The following is an 18848-nucleotide window of genomic DNA, read 5'->3' on the forward strand; positions in this document are numbered from 1 at the left end:
CCATTTAACAAAATTAGGTCAAAGGTCCATGCTTTCCCATGGACTGGATAATATAGGGCCACTCCACTTTCTCATAAGCTTTCTCAAAATCAATTTTGAGAAAGATAGTCTTGTCGGATTTCTTTGCATACTCTCAATACCTTCCCAAACAACTATAATAGCATCGAGGATGAATCTGCCCTTAATAAAACCTTTATGCGCAGGTCTGATCGAGCAGGCCATTTGATTTGATAGTCTTCTGAAAGAGCTTAGAGCTTTGGCAAAAATCTTATAGGCAGTGGTGAGCATAGTTATAGGCCTCCAGTTAGCTAGTATCCATGGGGATTTTCCATCTTTCAGATAGAACAACAGAATGAAGTTCTTCCTCAAAGAGAGGAAGGTTGAGCAGGGCAACAGTACAGGGATGAGTATCTTTAATGGCTGCAGACCAGCTATAGGCAGGATAGAGGTCAGTTTAAAAGTGAGAGTTCCAAATGTTAGTGACAGAGGCTTGAACAGAAAGCAGTTAAAAAAGAGCAGGGTCAGTATCGAACCAAGAAGAGTGAACTTTGCTAGTGACATATTCAAGTGCGAAAGGGGTCTAGTGGATTCCAAGACGCCCAAATATTTGGAAAGTACAAGCTTTGGGAATTGCAGATTATCCAGTACAAAGAGCAAGGCGCCCAGAGCTTGGTCTAGGTGCTTGAGCTTGGTCTTGGCATTCAAGACAGCTCCCTGGACATAGAGATGGTCACTTGAGCCCAGGTGTTGCGTGGGAAGCACACCTGCTGGCAAGCACTCAAAGATCTGGGAAGGATACAACGCAGGAATAGGTGCGCGAGTAGGCTTTTATAAGGCAGGCTGCTAAATAATGACCCCAATGCAACACTTCAGGCATTGAGACCATTGTCTGCATGTTTACAATAAGTTTCCGGCAATGCTTTGCCTTATGTTGCGTAATCAATGTGTTCCTAGGTCATTTGTTGAGTGGAATATGTTCATCTGTAGATCATGCTTGTGCAGCTTCCCCCAGTAGGTTGTTGGATCAACAATTTTTTTCAGTTGCTGAATCAGGCATGTTGGTTCTTGGATCATGTGCATGCAAGCTATGTGAATCCATCATTGCAAGTATGACTAGGGCATTGTTTGTGAAGTGCATATGATTCAAAGCATTCATTGATGTGCTGCAGAAGAGGTGCTCGAGCATTAAAATTGTGAAAAATCTGATGTATAATTGGCATCTAATTTTTCTTTAGAGGTTGGTCTTGTGGGATGTTTTTTTGTGTTAAATGTTGGCATAGATGGAACCTGTGATTTGAACACTGAGTTGTGATGCTTTCCTGTGTTTGTAGAGGCGTGTCCTTTTTGTAGGCGTGTGAGGGAGGCCTTAACTGAATTGGATCTTTCTGCTGAGGTATTTTTTTTGAACTGAGATCTCCCCCCCCCACCCAACCCAAACAAAAAAAAAACACCCCAAACTTATTCATTTATTTGGTCTCATTATTATTCCATGTTTTTGATGCTGTGTGGTGTTGTGCAGATATACCCTTGCCCAAAGGGATCCATGCATCACCGACATATTGTTAGAGAAAGTGGTGGGAAAGAGCAGTGCGTCCTTGACCTCACAAACTTTTTTTTTTTTCATGGAGAGGTTGAATATTTTATTTTAAAATAAAAAGAATAGCAATCTAGACTAGGCAGTGCATAGCATGCAAATAGTATGGCTACACTCGAAGAAATAGTGGAATGAAAGAAGACACTGCACCTGTGTAAAATCTAGATGGTGTGTCAAGGTCAGATGTGATATCTGCAGAAATCCTAAATTGTCCAGGACGACTCCAAGGTTATCATGTAGTTGCCCATGATTGAGAAGTCTTGGGATGAGCCCCTCATCCTAGCCATAAGATTGCTCAGAATATTGAGTTCTTTGAAACCTTAAAGACAACAAGACACTGTCCGTGTGCCTGCTGGTGGGCGTCCTCTCTTTAGTAATATTAAAGTCCTTAGGAGTGTGTCAAGGCTTAGAAAAGAACACTAATATTTACAGAAGCTGAACCAGTGAATGCCAATTCTATCAGTAGTTGTTATGTGAGAATGAAAACATTAAGTTTATGCATGGGCCTCAAACTTCTCCAAGTTTTCAGACTCGGAAACTTCCCACATTGCTGTGTAAAGTGTGATGTCTAGAAGTAGACCTTTACTACTTATCTTGGTATTATAAAAGCTTTAGGAGATATCTCTCCTTCAGCCAGGGAGGACAATTTGCTCAACACCAATTATGCATTTGTTATTGTGGATTCTTTCAATATATTTAAGGTCAGCTAGGAGGAGATTCCTCTCTTGCTTCAAGTGTGTTGTGCCTTTGTTCTTTTTCTAGTTCACTCTCACCTTACATCCGTTGCAGTCAGTATTAAAGTCGTCAATTAGAAGGACGGAATCTTTTATTGTTCGTATAGTAATGCAGTTTGGAGTCCTTGAAAAACGTCTTGGACTGTTGTTATTAGTATTGTGGTTTGGAGTCCTTGAAAAATGAAGATGTATGGAGTTCATCATATATGAGGGGCGAAGAGCGAGATGAGAGAACAGGGGGTATAAATCAAATAGGAACTTCTCCCAGCTGATATGAGATGCATTTCTAGAACTTCTAGGGAAGAATTAATCTTTTGTTTTGAGCCTTCATCTGGCCAGCTTAAGGAAAGGACTCTTTCAATAATCTACCTAGAACAAGTTGTTTGTAGGTTAACCTTCTCTTACAAGATGACTTAGGAAGTTTTCATGCTAGAAAACTTGGAGAAAGTTAAGACCCATACAGATTACTGAATCAGACATAGGGACAGGGTCATTGAATGATCAGTGAGAATTAAGGGTATGCACTGGGTTGCAAGGTGCACACATGTGAAGAGTTAACGAAGGCAAATGGCCAATGAAAATGAGCAGACTGGTAATCAAAAAAGCAACAGAAGACCAATGTTGGACACTATTGAAATGTCACACACTTTATTGGGGCAAAAGCAGTAGCAGATTAGAATGGAGCAGAAATGGTCAGGTTTGGGGCAGTTCTAGACCAGTTTTTGGCTGCCAAGTAGGTTCAGACCAGGCTGGCCAAGGCACCTAGGGTTTGGCACCTTTTTTGCTCAAGATGAATGTGTTAAGTGACTTAGGTCCCCAAATCCTCTCATTCCTCATTCGCCTCCAATATGATTTCTTCCTTCACACTGATTAACTGCAGGGCCCTCATGCGCCTGCATTTTGCTTTGCTGAAAGCTGGAGTGCTCATCAGAAAGCCTTAAGCCTGAATTTGCAGTAGAACGTTGAAGTTAACAGAGGGTTGATTGCTCAAGTCCCCTCTTTGTTGATACAGAGACCACGAGTAAGGTAATTTTGCAATTTTCAGCCACAGCCTGTACTTTTATTCTCCTTCTGTAAAGCCCGTCTTGGTCATTGGGACAGAGTGCTGTATGAATGTGCACATATTTTCTGTCTATTCTTTTCCAATTGCAAGGTTTTAATAAGAGAGGTGGAAAGGATGACTCTTAATTCATAGTGTAACATAAGTGCTTAAGTTAATGGAGATTACCACAAAAACAAATATTAAGCTGCAGATTACGGAAGCGTGAATGAAACCATCCAATAGACAAGATGGATGTAGAGCTAATTTATTGTCTATTACTAACATGAATGATTTGTGATGATGAGAACTTGATGATGCTCAGGGTATGTCGGGTGTGGCCTTATCTTACTTGCCCACCACCGTCTTCGAGCACATGCCTAAACTCATGAATGATCGTGAGCCCTAACCCTCTATTTATAGTGTATTATGGGCTAGTTGGATGGCCTTTAGGGTGGGTTGGTTGGCTGCCAACCCTAACTTATTAATAAGAATGTCCAGATATAATAAAAGTGTCCACACTTGGCTGCGCATTGGGCGTCTACAATGAAATGGCTGAAAAGCCATAATATTGACCAAGACTTGGCCATCAACACGCCCTCTAAAGTGATAGAAAGAAAGAGAGAGAAGAAAGAAATGTTTACAAAAGACCGAAAGGGTCTATGAGACCAAGAGAATAATCTATTGTGGAGGCTTCACTCGTTCATTTGAAAGGGAGAGGAGGGCTACTTTTATAGATGGAGAATCACCCTTTCTCACCTTGTTACAAATTACAAAAATAGAAATCCATGAGTAAATTGGATGCCAAGACAACATGAAAAGAAAAACTAGTACCAAAAGAAAAACAGGGCCCTACGTACTACGCGGGCCTTGTGTTTACAATGAAGTTGGCAGAAAAACTTCATGTGTTTGGACTCGTCATGTGTCATCCTCCTCATGGACAAGTACAAGGCTACAATACTACATGTGGTGGTGCCAAAGAATGTTCTGATTTGGAGCCGGCAGATGGAGGGTCAGTTAGTGCATAAAGAATAAGTATTTTTATCATGAAAGAATCTTAGCTAGTGTCATGAAAGCAATAAAGCTATTAAATCTTAAATAGCTAAAAAGTCGAGACCACTTTGAAATTTTCTCCTCCTTAAAATCTCTCTTTCAAGAAAAAATTGTACCTCTTAATCTCCTATAACTCTTCAGCTTTTCATCATGCAATCTCTCTTTCTCTTCGAGGACTAGTGCCTCCTTTGTATTCACTACATAGATAGGCCTTAGTAAGTCTCACCCTCCCCCTCCCCTCCCCTTGAGTTGATCCATCTATGGTAGCAACATGAGTGCCCACCCGAAGGTGGCTTGGTCTTCCTCCCAAAGGCGATACAATTATTTCTGCAATCAGCCTAGATGCTGTGGGGAGCCTATGGCAATTAGTAGGTCTCACCTTGTGATGAAAAGTGTTGTAAAGAACAATTGGCCTCTACTACGAATTGATTCTTTTGGCGTCTTTAAAACATCATGCATGGAAGGAGCTTAAGTTAAAATGCCAAAACGCATGAAACACCTGTACTTTATTAAAATGTTGCTACACCAGTTGTTCTAACTTCAGCAAGCTGATAAACTTTTTAAAGAAATCACATAGTATGTTCAAAAGAACAAAAAGAACAACAACCAGTGTGTGGCTGCATCGCATTCACCCATCGCCGACTTCTCCAATCGTTTCCCAGAGCAATCGCTCTGATTTTCCAATCGCGGCTTCTTCAATCGACCAATCTAATCACCTGATCAATGACCTTTAATCGTCCGATTGGAGATTTTTCAATCGTTCGATCCGTGATTTTTTCCAATCACCCGATCATACCTCTCCGATCATGCATTTTTGCAGTCGTCTGATTTTACCTATTTAAATCGGCTATCCAAAAGTCCAATCGGCGATTTCTCCTGCAATTCAATCGTGTGATTCTTCATGTCCAATCGTCCGATCGGAGCGAAGACAAAGCACAATAGACAATGCAATAGATACACAATAGAGGCTTTAAAATTCTGATTATACCAAAGAGGTACAAGTGATGGTGATGTCCACCCGTGCGCTCTCAAGTAGAGTTTAGATGGCGATCTAGACAGACTTTGGATGGAGCATGTACGAAGTGTAGAAGGGGGTGGATACTCACAAGCATTGGATACCTTAGCTCATGGCAACCATGTCCATATATAGTACTATAGGCGGTGTGGTAGATGCGTATACATCGAGGGCGGTTACACTGCATAGACATGGTCACCACCCGCGTATCAAGAACGCGGCCCATCGACCACCGTCCACTAATGATGGACCTAGTATTCGAGAGAATATTATAGGGAATATTCTTTACACCGTCGCTCCCGCTCTTGAACCCCCACCAAAGGGGTTGCTAGCTCCCCTAGGACCACCCAGTCGGGGCGATGCCTTGGACCCTAGCTAATGCTCGTACCCCTGACCATCTCCTAACCATCATCAATGGTCACAATAATGATCCCATCGGCGTCTAAGCCGAGGTTCTCACTAAAGACATATGCACCATGGCTACTCATAATGGGGGCAAACCAAATGTGTATTATACATCAAAGTGAGACACATGCTGAGAGGTGGGCATTGAGTGTATACTAACATGGAACACTCCAAAAGTTACGTATTAGGCTAAAGATGATAGAAGGATTGCCTATCTCAAAAGACAACTTGACAATGAAAATATGCAAGAAATGGGATCCATGAATGAACATTTAACAAAGTTACACGACTTGAGAGAGCAACTTCTCAATATCGATGAAGTCGTTCTTAAAAAGAACATGATTAGCATCACCCTAATTCTTTGCTTGAATCTTATCTGGGTTTCAATACTTCCCTCTGTCTTGCATCGATAGGCAATGCAACACCTCTCACCTATCAAGAGCTTGTAAGCTTAGTGTTGCAGGAGGAACATTCCAAAAAAAATGTTTCTGGGAGTTGCAATAAATTTCAGCGGAAGATGTTTCTGGGAGTTGCAATAAATTTCAGCGGAAGACCAATTCCAACAAAACTTCTGAGACTAAGGGTGATTCCGAATAGCGAAAGAAGGTTACTTGCTGGTATTGCAAAAATCTTGCCATGCAAAATTGCTCTAGACTTCAAAACAATGAAAATGAAGAAGAAGGAATCCAATAAGGGTTCTAGAAATTCTGCCTGCGATGATAAGAGTTCTAAGAAAGAGGACTCAGTTAATGTCGTTGTCTATCAAGACTTCTTACTTATGGCAATTTGCAGTTATATTCTTGAAAAGATGCATGTCTGCACACATGGCAGCCCATCTAATACCTGCTGCACGGCCTATCTTGTGCGCCCTTCCCAACTCGCTTGGCTGCCTGAACCCCCCGTCCCTAGTTGGCCACACCTGCAGGTATAACGCGTGTCACATTCTCCCCTACTAAAATCACAGCTATCCTCAGCTGTGTGGTATCCATATGGGTGGAAAAGCTCTAGTCAAATCTTCTCCAAGAACATACTGGCCATGCTAGAGAGGCTTCAAAGGGTCTAATTCACTTGATTCCTAAGGAGAGTGGTGACAAATTGGAGATTCAACAGTGGAGATCTATCACCCACCTACAAGATTTTGGCCAAGGTCATGTTGGGGTAAAGGCATTATGTCCACCCTTATAGTGTGTACAAGCCCATAAGTTATAGTACATAGTACACTTAGTACTTTTAATGTACTAAGTGCACTATGTGTACTAGTGCAATATACATGTGTGATAGGGGAGTCACACACTAATCTTGATGAGTTGACTTATCCCCACAACTCTCTCTCTCCCTCCTCCTCTCTGTGTATGTCTCCCACATGAACTCTAACCCTAATTAACTCTCCCATTCAACTGGTATCAGAGCCAGCCTGCAGCTCTCTGCATGTGCAGTTTACTTCCAACATGATGGTGGAGCCAGGCGCCTACAGCAGTGTGTGTGATCGTTGAGATAGCAGGTCGACTAGGCGGGCAGAGCTACGCGTAGTACACCACGGTGCTGCGAGGCTGGCAGGCAGGCGACTAGCCAGTAGCGTAACAAAGGGCACCGGCTTAGAAGAGGCAGTGCAGCAAAGTGTTGGTGGCCACAAGGCGTAACCCCACACCGGCAGTGATGGCGGAGCTTCTTTCAAGTTGCTTGTGAATAGGCGAAGGCGGCGGCAACTTTGAGTCGGCGGCAACAAACACGGCACGCCACCAGTACACGCGACGTGCGACGGGTAGCCCGGCAACATTAAATTGGTTGCCTCGCGAATATCTGGGAACACGTGTCCCTGGCGCCGTCTACTGTGTTGCACACAACGAGGGCCGCCCAGCCAGCAGCGTAGGCTGCTCAGCTGCTGCCCAGCAGCAGCCACGCTGCCCAACCCCAGGCAGCGCAGAGGGCTGCCCAGCCGTCCGTACCCGCACAGCATCAGGCACATCAGCAAGAAGCGCCCCCCCGTTTCTGCATCAGCATTAACACACGTGCAGCACCCTGCCTGATGCGCCCCCCCGTTTCTGCATCAGCATTAACACACGTGCAGCACCCTTCTTAGCAGCAGCAGCATCCGATTCATCAATGCAACAGCATCAGATTTCTGCAGCAGCACCTCATCAGAGCGAATTCGACGTCTCCCCTTTTCTTGCAATCAGAAATTAAGAGGTATTTGCTTCAATTCTTTGGGAATTTCTTATCAATTCAATCAATTGAGCAGGTACAGGTGCCGAATTGCTCAATTTTTGAGCAAAATTGGCAAAATTGGGTGACATTGGTCACAATCAGGATCAATTTGCAAGAAATTGGATGTCGAAATTTGGGGCTTTTGATGTAATTGTGCAATTAAGCATTCATACATGCTGTATGATGTGAGAAATCGCACATTCGGGCAAAATTGCAGCAAATTGCAGTGCAGATCAAGGGGCTTTTGTGCCGATTGGATTGATTTTCATGCAGGCAATCGCATTTGATGCTTTGGGCAATGTGTTGATGCCTGTCAAGCACTCAATGTGCCTGTATATCAAGGGGCTTTCATGTATTGGATGTATATGTGGCCAGGGGGAAGCATCACGAAGACTCTGGATGCCTTCATGTGCGTCAATGTACCATGTATGATCAGCAATTGATCTTAAATCAAGGGGCTTTTCAAGATCGTATGCTTGTTGAGCTTGGCAAAGCAGCAGGCAAGACATTTATGCCTTGAATCCTCAGAAATCAGCTTGCAGTCAAGGGGCTTTTGCCCAATTTCTGTTCGGGGGATTGTTGTATGCAGTGTTCGGGACTGTAAAAGTCTGATTTTCACTCTTTTGGACAGCTAGGAGAGCATTTATTGCTACTGTACCTACTGGTACAGCTTTGGTACAGCTTTGTACAAGTTTTGGCATGGCTGCACATTGATTTGAGTGAGCAAAAGGTTCAATTTCAGCTGCTGTACTTGCCGGTACAGGTTTGGTACATCATTGGTGAGCACTTAGTACTGCTGTATAGTACTTTGGAAGGGGAACAGAGCACATTTAAGGTGCTCTCCTAAATTTGCAGCAACCAGATTTTGGTGATTTCATCACATACAGTGGGAGTAGAGTTGCATTTGTGCTTCCGCAATGGGATATAAAGCTTGGGAGAATAACTGTGAGCACTTTGTGTGCTTTTGGTGCAATGTTTGCACATTTTGCAGGGAGTCAGGCATTGACAGGTTGCATATTGCTATGGCAACCACAGGTGAGAGCTCTTCATTGCTTCACATCAAGAAGCTTGAAGGCTCACATAACTATGATATTTGGCAAACCCAGTGCTATAATGTGTTGCTCCAGAAGAAGCAGCACAAGCCTATCAAAGAAAGGGGTGTAAAGCCTGCTTCTCTTACTGCTGAAGAGTGGGAAGATATGGATGAGCTGGCAAGATCTACTATCATGTTGTCTGTGTCAGACTCTTTACTTTTCAGCATTCGTGAAGAGAAGACAGCTTGGGGAATGTGGCAGAGATTGCAGGACTTGTATGCCCAGCAAAGTGCCTCGAGCAAAGTGTATTGGTTGAAGAAACTCATAGGTCTTCAAATGAAGGAAGGGGCGTCTATGGCAGCCCATCTAAATGAGTTTAATGGTATTGTCAGCCAAGTTATAAATCAAAAGTTGGCAATGGACGATGAGTTCAAAGCCACCTTTTGATTTATAACTTGGCTGACAATACCATTAAACTCATTTAGATGGGCTGCCGTAGACGCCCCTTCCTTCATTTGAAGACCTATGAGTTTCTTCAATCAATACACTTTGCTTGAGGCACTTTGCTTGAGGCACTTTGCTGGGCATACAAGTCCTGCAATCTCTGCCACATTCCCCAAGCTGTCTTCTCTTCACGAATGCTGAAAAGTAAAGAGTCTGACACAGGTTTTGTTTAGGATCGGAGCATTCTAGACAACATCTTCACTTTTTGGGAGGCAACGGCTTCGGCCAAGATGCCGCAACAAGATCTCCTTGTGCTCCTTTTGGATTTCGAGAAAGCCTATGATAGAGTTGACTGGGGCTTTCTAGAGGGCACGATGTACCGGATAGGTTTTCCGTGGTGTTTCCGGACTTTATTCGGCCTCTCATAGTCACGTTCTCATTTAGGGAGCCCATAGTGCCAGATTTTACCTATCTCGCTCGATCCAACAAGGCTACCGTCTAGCACCCTACCTCTTTCTATTTGTCGTGGATTCCATGACCAGTTTTCTTTCAGATCCTGAGAAGCACAGGAGACTGTGCTCTAGGGATTGCATCTCCCCATCCGTACTCAAGAGGAGCTGCTAGACTCAGAGCTCGTAGATGACACAACAGCATACTTATCTGGAGATGTGGGGAATCTTTAGAGATTTGCAGAGGCGATTGAGATCTTCTATCACGCATCAGGAGCATAGATCAACTGGCACAAGTCGTGTGGTTTTTTGGTTGGCTCTCCACCCGCTCCGACTTGGTGTCTAGTTGAGGCTTTCCAGTGGATCCCGTGGGGCAATCCAATCCATTATCTTGGATGCCAGGTGGGCATCGATATCTCCCCGGAGCAGCAACTAGCCCCTCTTCTTCTGAGCATTCAGAAGAAGCTTCTGTACTGGAGTTTAGCGAGGCTTTCCCTAGCAGGCCGAGTGGTGGTGACGAACCAGGTTCTTCTTGCCACCATGTGGTATATTACTTCTTGTTGGACCTCTTCTCGGGCCTGCATTGGTCAAGTTCAGCGATGGGAGGCTTGCCTAGGCCAAGGTGGCCTAGAGAGTGATCATACAACTGCGACGTAAAGGGGGGTCAAGCATATTCGACCGCGCCATTCAGAGTGCCCTGTTGGGCAAGTTGATTTTTAGAGGACTTCTTCCAAGTGGCGAGCCATGGAAGGATTTCCTCTTGGCCAAGATTTCAGCTTGTACACCGAGCCTCGGGGGCCCTGGCCGATGGATCTTCACAAAGATGCGGGCCCGTGGCTTCAGCCCAGCTTTTGAGGACAGATTTGCAGCCAGCCTATTATGAGCTTGGGATCACCGGAAGCCCGCTAGATTTTTAGCTAGCCTGTTACGCATCTCGGATGTATCAAAAAGGTGTTCCATCCCCTCCAACCTAAAGGCGGGTTGCCATGTTACTTCACCTTGTGGTAAACCTTTCCACTTGACAAGGTATTCACGCAAAGTGCGGTTGCGTAACACCACCTCGCTTTCTCCCAACACCTTCCCGGGTATGTACTTCCATGCCATCTTCACTCATGGGCGGAAGCTCATCCAATACTTGCACCTCCGGACTAACATATGCCTTCAAATGTGATACGTGAAAGACATCATGTATTCTTGTAGTAGATGGAAGTAGCAATTGATAAGCCACTTCACCAACTCTCCTCAATACTTTGTATGGCCCATAATAACGGTGTGCAAGCTTTGTGTGGGTACTACCTTTGAGAGATCCATATCGAGTCTTAGGTATCCTCAAGAACACAAAGTCGTCTTCTTTGAATTCCAATGGCCTTCAATGTGCATCTTCATAATGCTTCATCTTCTCTTGAGACTTCTTGATGTTCTCTTTGCATGTTTGCAAAAGAGTTTACATTCTTTCCACTTCATCCCTTGCATGTGGATTTACATTCTCTTTCTTGAATGCTACAATGGGTACATGCACCTTGTAGCCGTACATAGCCTCAAAAGGCGACATTTCAATACTATTATAATAGATGCTATTGTAAGCGAACTCCGCCAAATGCAACCAATTGTCCCATGCATGTTGCGTTTTATAGCAATAATGCCTCAAGTAAGTCTCAAGCCACTTATTGACCCTTTTGGTTTGACCATCGATTTCCTGATGATAGGCCGTACTAGGAGTCAACTTAGTGCCCATGCTATCAAACAATGTACGCCAAAATGTGCCCATAAATTTCACATCTCGATCACTCACTATTTGCTGCCGCATACCATGCAACTTGAACACATTTTTCATGAATTGGTGTGCCACCATAGATGCCGAGTGTCTCACTTTTTGTTGGTACAAAATGGGCAGCTTTTGTCAATCGGTCAACCACCACATAGATGCTATCCCATCCCCTCTTGGTAGAAGGTAAGCCGGTAATGAAAGCAATAGCAATTTGCGTCCATTTACCCTCCAGAATAGGTAAAGACTGAAGCAAATCACCGGGCTTGTGTGTGTGGGATCCTTGTTGAGGTGACGAGGCATATATTTAGCAACATATTCTTGATTTCTCTCCATAGGACTTTCCAATGGAAACTTTTCCTTATGGCATCATAGGTTTTGAACAAACCCAAATGTCCTACCATTGGAGTAGAATGAATCTCATCCATGATCTTTTCTTGAAGAATGAGTGGGATACAAGATACACCCTTTCCTTATAATAGAGGAGACCATTTTGCAATTGAAAATGAGGTAAATCATCACAAACACCATGCTGTAATTTGTGCACTATTTGTGAAGCCTCATCATCAAGCATATATTCCTCTTGAATCTCTTGAACCCAATCATTATGTACTTCCGTGATGGCCGACAAAGAACATGCCCACATTCTAGAGAGTGAATCCGCCACCACATTCTCATTTCCCTTCATATATGTGATCTCAAAGTCATATTGTTGAAGGATAGCCAACCATCTTCTTTGCTTAGGTGAGAGGTTTGATTGAGATAGGAAGAATTGAAGAACCCTATGGTCACTTTGTGCATAGAACTTGCTTCCATAAAGATAGTGATGCCATTTCTTGATTGCATGCAAAATAGCAATCTATCTCTTGGTCATACACATGCATCTCCATCTCTTTGTCATCAAGTCTGCGGCTTTCATAAGCAATGACCCCATGGTCTTGATACAACACCGCACCAATGCCTCTTCCACATGCATCCGCTGTAATAGTAAAAGACTTGGAAAAATCCGGGCATACCAAGATAGGTGCTGAAGTAAGTATTCTTTTCAGCTCATCAAAACTCTTTTGTTCCGTTGCATCCCAAAAGAATACCTCTTTCTTCAACTTATCCGTCGAAGGAGCCGCTATATGTGCATACCTCTCAATGAACCAGTGATAGAATGATGAGAGATCTAAGAATCCCCTCACTTGAGTGAGATTGGTGGGAGTAGGCCAATTCTTTACACATTCCACCTTCTTGGGGTCCACCTTTATGCCATCAATGCTCACAATGTGACCAAGGTATTCCAACTCTTTTACCATGAATGTACACTTGGTTTCTTTGAAATATAGGTAGTTGGCTCTCAATGCATCAAATACCTCCTTCACATTAACCACGTGCTCCTCTTCAGTCTTGTTATACACCAAGATGTCATCGAAAACCACCAATACAAACTTGAAGAGGAATGGCTGTAGCACTTTGTTCATCAATGCTTGAAAAGTAGCCGGTGCATTACATAAACCAAACGGCATCACCATGAAATGATAGACCTCTTTCGGTACGAAATGCTGTCTTATACCTATTCTTGATGGTGATTTTGTTAACATCCTGATAATCAATGCACATTCTAAAAGTCCCATCCTTCTTCTTCACAAATAAAACGGGCGATGCAAATGGCGATTGACTCGGTTCCACCCAACCAATATCACGAGCTCTTTAACTTGCTTTGCCACTTCATCTTTTTCGACTTTTGACAACCTATATATGGAGGTTTGTTGACCACCTTGCATGTGGCTCCAACTCAATGGCATGATCAACCTCTCTCATTGGTGGCAAGCACTTGGGCATATGAATCTCCACATATTGACCAACCATGGCTTCAAAAAAACCCACGTAGGCTTGCCGATGAATTTATCACAAGGAAACACAAGACTTCTTAGAACTGCTGCATCAACCTTCTGTCCATAAGTACCTCTTGGAACATGTATATTTAGACCAATTTTTCGTTGTATGCTGTGCACCAATGCTTGGTCCTCCTCATGGATATTTGCAGGTGGAACAGATTCAAGATTGTACACCGTGTGATACACTGAAGAAAACATTGTACACTGTGTGATACACCGAAGAAAACATTCCGGTCTCTGTCTAATCAGCGGCTGACAAGTTCAGCTCTGGTTAAACCTCATCTACTAACACACCTTCCTGTGATCCAGTGACGTGTCAGCGTATGGTGCTGTTTTTGCTGAAAAACCACCAAAAATTGCTGAAATTTTGAAGACTTTCCAACCAACTTCTTTGATGGCATTTGATGAATCCTCCTGCATTGGCATAGAAACTGAGGCAGCTATTAGTGAAGCCAAAGATTCCCCTTCCAACTCCTTTATTGGCTCTGTAGACTGTCCATCAGAATCTTGGCTGGAAACCTATGGCCTAAGAGAAATATCGGCAGAAAATTCTTACCTCCTGGCTAGCTCCTGCATGCATTTGGCATAATCTAGGTAATGGTTCTCCGGACGACGTGGTAGTGTCATGAGATCTTAGAACAAATTTTCCTCCGGCCTTACGCAATTCTGCACCCTGGTGTGTGACTAACCCAAGAAGTGAAAAGAGCTATTTACACATGAATCTCCTCCTCACTCATTCTCTGGTCTTGAAGACGCCTGCTGCTTGAACTGGACCTTCGTCATTTGAAATGCGCATGTGGAGTCACACACAAAACATTGATTGGCCAGCTGCGCAGCTCTGAACTCTTTATAAGAGTTTTATCTATGACACTCCCCAACTAGAACCCATCTTATTCTTTTTTGGCCTTAATAGTTCTATCCTTTGGAATCTCCTTGCCCACTCTGCTATTGGACCTGAGTCCTTGGCTTGGGACCTTCCCTCGTCTCGAGGGTCATAGCAATATGAGCTGCATGCTAGAGATCACGGAGTCTTATGTTGGTATCAAAGCCTAGGGTACTTGCAATTCTCACATCTCATTTGTGTGTTGACTGCCTATTAGGCATAGAGCTCTTAAACTTGAGAGTTCACAAATCAGAATCGGGAAAAGTTCTTTTGGTTTCTTTACCGATCACTAGTTTCTTAGTTTGTCTTCATGGATGCCACACCACAGGTAGTCTTATGTTGGTATCAAAGCCTAGGCAATTCTCACATCTCATTTGTGTGTTGACTGCCTATTAGGGATAGAGCCCTTAGACTTGAGTTCATAAATCAGAACTGGGAAAAGTTCTTTTGGGTTTCTTTACTGACCACTAGTTTCTTAGTTTGTCTTCATGGATGCAGATGCAATGACCACTATGTTTTCCCGCATCATGAACAAAAAGATTGAGCGCATGGAGGCTCGCATGGGCGGGCAACCACGCCTACCCACTCCAGATTTGCAAGAGTTATCAAACAGAGAAGAGCAGCGGAACACATTTAAATGCAAGCACAGTTCATAGAGGCTCGCATGGGCGGACCACCACCCGTACCCACCCCAGATGTTCAAGAGTTATCAAAGAGAGAAAAGCAGCGGAACACATTCAAATGCAAGCACACACATAGTAAACCCAGCCATAATCTGTAGATTATGTTCAAGAATGAAAGTACAAAATACAAAATATATTCAGAGAGATCTTCTTTGTTCTCAGCCCTAGATCTACTGTAGAAGGCTGTACCTTAGCAGACAATGCTGGCTGCAGATGCACTCCAAGCTCTCCCAAATCGCCTTTGGACTTGCCCTCCGATGTTCAGAATCATGAGATACTTCAACAAATGCCCAAACACACTATTTAAGAGAGAAAAGGGGGGGTGGGGAGCAGGGGTGTGCCTGGCTGCCCAAACCACCTGTCCTTGGCCAGTCATACCTGTAGGTGTAGGTGTGTGACATTCCTCCTCATACAGTTCCCCCTTGCCCAAGTTCGATGTGGTCCCCCAGGGAGTCGCAGTGGCACGGCCTTTGGGACTGTCCCAAAGCGCAACCTTTACCTATTCATGTCGGTGGGGTCTGCTCTCACTGCATGATTGATACAGTTCCCACTCCCGAGAGGTTGGCAGAGCCTTGGACTCTGGGAACCGGTCCAAGATGGGAGATCATCAGCAGCATCGTTGCATGGCATATATGGTGGGCCCGTTGGAGCGAGGCCATCGAGGGTACTGTCACCCCTCCAACTGAGTCCATCTACTCCATTTGGACTGACATCATTCATACCCTATGCGGTTTCAGTTGGGTAAGCTTTAGGGTCGGATCGCATGCATAGACGGTGAGAGGCCTTCAGGCGCACATGGCGTAGAGGTCCCTTTCTCCCTGATCGGGACAGCTAGACTCTAGAGTACTTCCGCCAGTTTTGCCACCCCCGCGCCCCCCCCCCCTTCCCCCTCCCCCTCCCCAGAGAGTGGCTAGCCATGGAGGGAAACACCCCTCCCCAGTTTCTTTTTTGCCTCCTATGAGAGTTCTAAGCATGTACATCTAGTCCTCAGGCTGCTAATACTCTTTCCTGGAAAAAACAACAGCTCATTTACTCATAGTAACGATGTGATGATTTCAACTGACAATTGTATTGTATTAATGCATGAATTTAATCCCCAAAATAATGTTGGGTGCCTGCAAAGGCATCACCCCTGAATGTGTGCATTTGTCCAACCATGCAGCTTGAGCTCAATATTTTCTACTCCTGAATTTATGTAAGAAACACCTCCTGAGAAAGCACGTCAAACTGTGGCTGTTATTGGCAACTGGGCTATGTGCACTTCTGTTGGAGAATTCAAATCCTCTGTACTGCTTGAATAAAAAAGAAGCAATACTTTGATCCCGGGCCAAGAGAATCTTTGTAAAATTTGCATTAGCACAACACTGTTCAAGTTGTATGAAGTATCTCTGCTTTGGCCTTTTTTTTGCAGGTTTCCATATCTCATTGATTTAAATACAAGTGTCCAATTATATGAAAGCGGTATGTCTCATGCCTGTCGTGGTTTATGTGCCAGTAAGCCCAAGTAAATATCTCAAAGTTGTCCTCTCCTAAAGCACAGGACTGGGCATGCTCATGGTTTACCTCTGTCTCTGCTTCATGTATTGTTTTTTCGGCACAGGAGACATTGTAAAGTATCTGTTCAAAACGTATGGTGGTGGCAAGGAGCCTTCCAGTTGGCTTTTGGAAAGGTTCAAACCTTGTACTGTCACCCTTGTGATTTTGCACATTTTCTCTTCTAATTCTTGAGGCTTAACACTGTTTTGCATGTCGCTTTTTCTTTTTAATTACATTGTGTACAGCACAATCCTTACTGGATGGGTACCCACATTACTGCGGGTCGGTCGTGGGATGAGTAGATGGAAAGGTGCAACTGTGGACATTCCAGCCAAGAAGCTTGAACTCTTTTCCTATGAGAACAATCAGGTTTGTGGCTCCAAGTATGTCAGAATATCTCATCCGTGTACTGCTGAAAGGAAGATAAGTTGTACACCTTATTTTTTGCCTCAATGGACTTTGATATGTGGGTGTTAGTGCTGAGAGAAGCACGTTTTTGCTTCATGCCTTCGTAGTCAGCAAGGATAGTGCGAGAAGCACTCTGTGAATTGGAGCTGCCCTATATTCTGCACAATGCAGGAATTGGTTCTGCTAGTTCTTCTAAGCTACAACAACTTAACGGATCCACAAAGGTAGAAGCTGTGTAATGTAGTCCTAGCACTTGCCTTGAAAGGTTTTGATGGTCTACATGCTTGTGTTTGGCTTTCTTGTGCCGTATGTTGGTGGTGATGGCAAAGGGACATTGTCGAAGGTTCCAAAAGAACACTTTAAAGAGAGTATGCTGTTTCCAGGTACAGATTCCTTTCTTGGTGGATCCCAATTCCGGTATAAGTTTGGGGAATTATGAAGACATTCTCCAGTATCTGTTCAAGAACTACAGCCTCCGTGAGACTGCAGTTGGTACATGACCTTCTTCAAAGCATGGAAGTGTAACATTACCAAAGGTCCACGTTTCCAAACATGATCCTTTGAAGGAGCATTGAAAAGGAGCGAAAAGATGTTACCTTGGATGCATCTGGCAGCAGCAGGACCCGCTAGAACTCTTCCAGAGCAAGAGCACCATTTGAAATGGTACCAACCAGGCCATCTGGAGAGATGTTACTTTGGCCTAGCTGTGACGTGCATAGATAGATTGTGGCATGCTTAAATGAGTGCAATGAATTGCTAGTATACAAGCAACTCTCTGGAGTATTGGTGAAAGCCCTCTGCTAGCATATATAGCAGATGTGATGTACTTGGTTGCGTGGGCTGAATTTTCCTCAATGTTGTTTGTAATAATGAATAAACTCACAAATCAACCTTTTTTTTATTTGGCTCTTTTTGTTGTAGCAAAAAAGGATTGGGATTGTCACTTCTCTTCATAGAATTTGGTACTTAAAAAGTTGATTGTAGTGCTGTACAGCTGGCCAGCACAAAGGCAAGATGCTATCACAAAGACTTGAGATGGTTCCTCTCTCAAGGCATCTGATGGACTGATTGCCATCTTTCTAGTCCATTTCAGCTCACATGAGTTGAACCAGGTCATTGGTCGTATCTTTTGAACATTGATTCAGCAGTCTCATTATTCAACAAAATTACGGTTGTTTTATATACTATTTCTTGCGTATAGGGGATAGCCATTTCATGTGAGAGACACTAAAAATGAGCAATTGCAAAAATTTTGATCAACATAACACTATTCATCTTGCAATATAAGTAGACTATTAAAAAGAGAAGCACAAGTTATCTGAGGACAAATATAGACACCACTTTATCCGAAGTAGCTACATCGATCCACCATATTATCAAAACCCCACTAAAATATCAAAACTAGCTACATGAAAATATCAGAAGATGTTTGCCACATGGGTAGAACTGAGAGGAGCAAAGTTATCATTTGGAGATGCTCGTACCAAAAAGTTAAGACATGTAGCATTGACGGGGAAGTAGCTTCGCCCTTGTAGGTGCTCTCATTTTTCCTAACTCCTTGTATTTTTTCCTTTTTTTTTTTGGCTTGGGTGGATGTCTAGTGTTGGCAAGAGGGCCCATGAGTTGGCCGACTGATGCTTCAGGTGTCCACGATCTTTCACATGTGCTGGCTGACTGTTGTCAGTTGGCCTACTGGTTGTCTTGGCTGGTCGTGGAGG

At 43.7% G+C, this 18848-nt stretch overlaps 1 protein-coding gene across 2 annotated transcripts in view; it reads left to right on the forward strand.

The window, feature by feature from the left end:
• Positions 1-18029, forward strand: part of LOC147631968 (Thioredoxin family protein) — a 37960-nt gene extending 19931 nt beyond the window's left edge. The window contains exons 4-10 of one of the 2 annotated variants that reach the window (XM_086808509.1): positions 1332-1393; positions 1520-1587; positions 16598-16647; positions 16787-16856; positions 16968-17091; positions 17238-17354; positions 17520-18029. In XM_086808509.1, the coding sequence (XP_086664635.1) occupies positions 1332-1393; positions 1520-1587; positions 16598-16647; positions 16787-16856; positions 16968-17091; positions 17238-17354; positions 17520-17630 (602 nt within the window). In that variant the 3' untranslated portion in view covers positions 17631-18029. Of the gene's footprint in view, positions 1-1331; positions 1394-1519; positions 1588-16597; positions 16648-16786; positions 16857-16967; positions 17092-17237; positions 17355-17513 lie in introns of both variants that reach the window. The other variant, XM_086808508.1, reaches the window with a different exon arrangement.
• The last annotated feature ends 819 nt before the right edge of the window (positions 18030-18848 follow it).

This window comes from Cibotium barometz, chromosome 14 (assembly GCF_041138505.1).
Source record: "Cibotium barometz isolate CiBa-2024 chromosome 14, ASM4113850v1, whole genome shotgun sequence".
Taxonomy (NCBI): domain Eukaryota; kingdom Viridiplantae; phylum Streptophyta; class Polypodiopsida; order Cyatheales; family Cibotiaceae; genus Cibotium; species Cibotium barometz.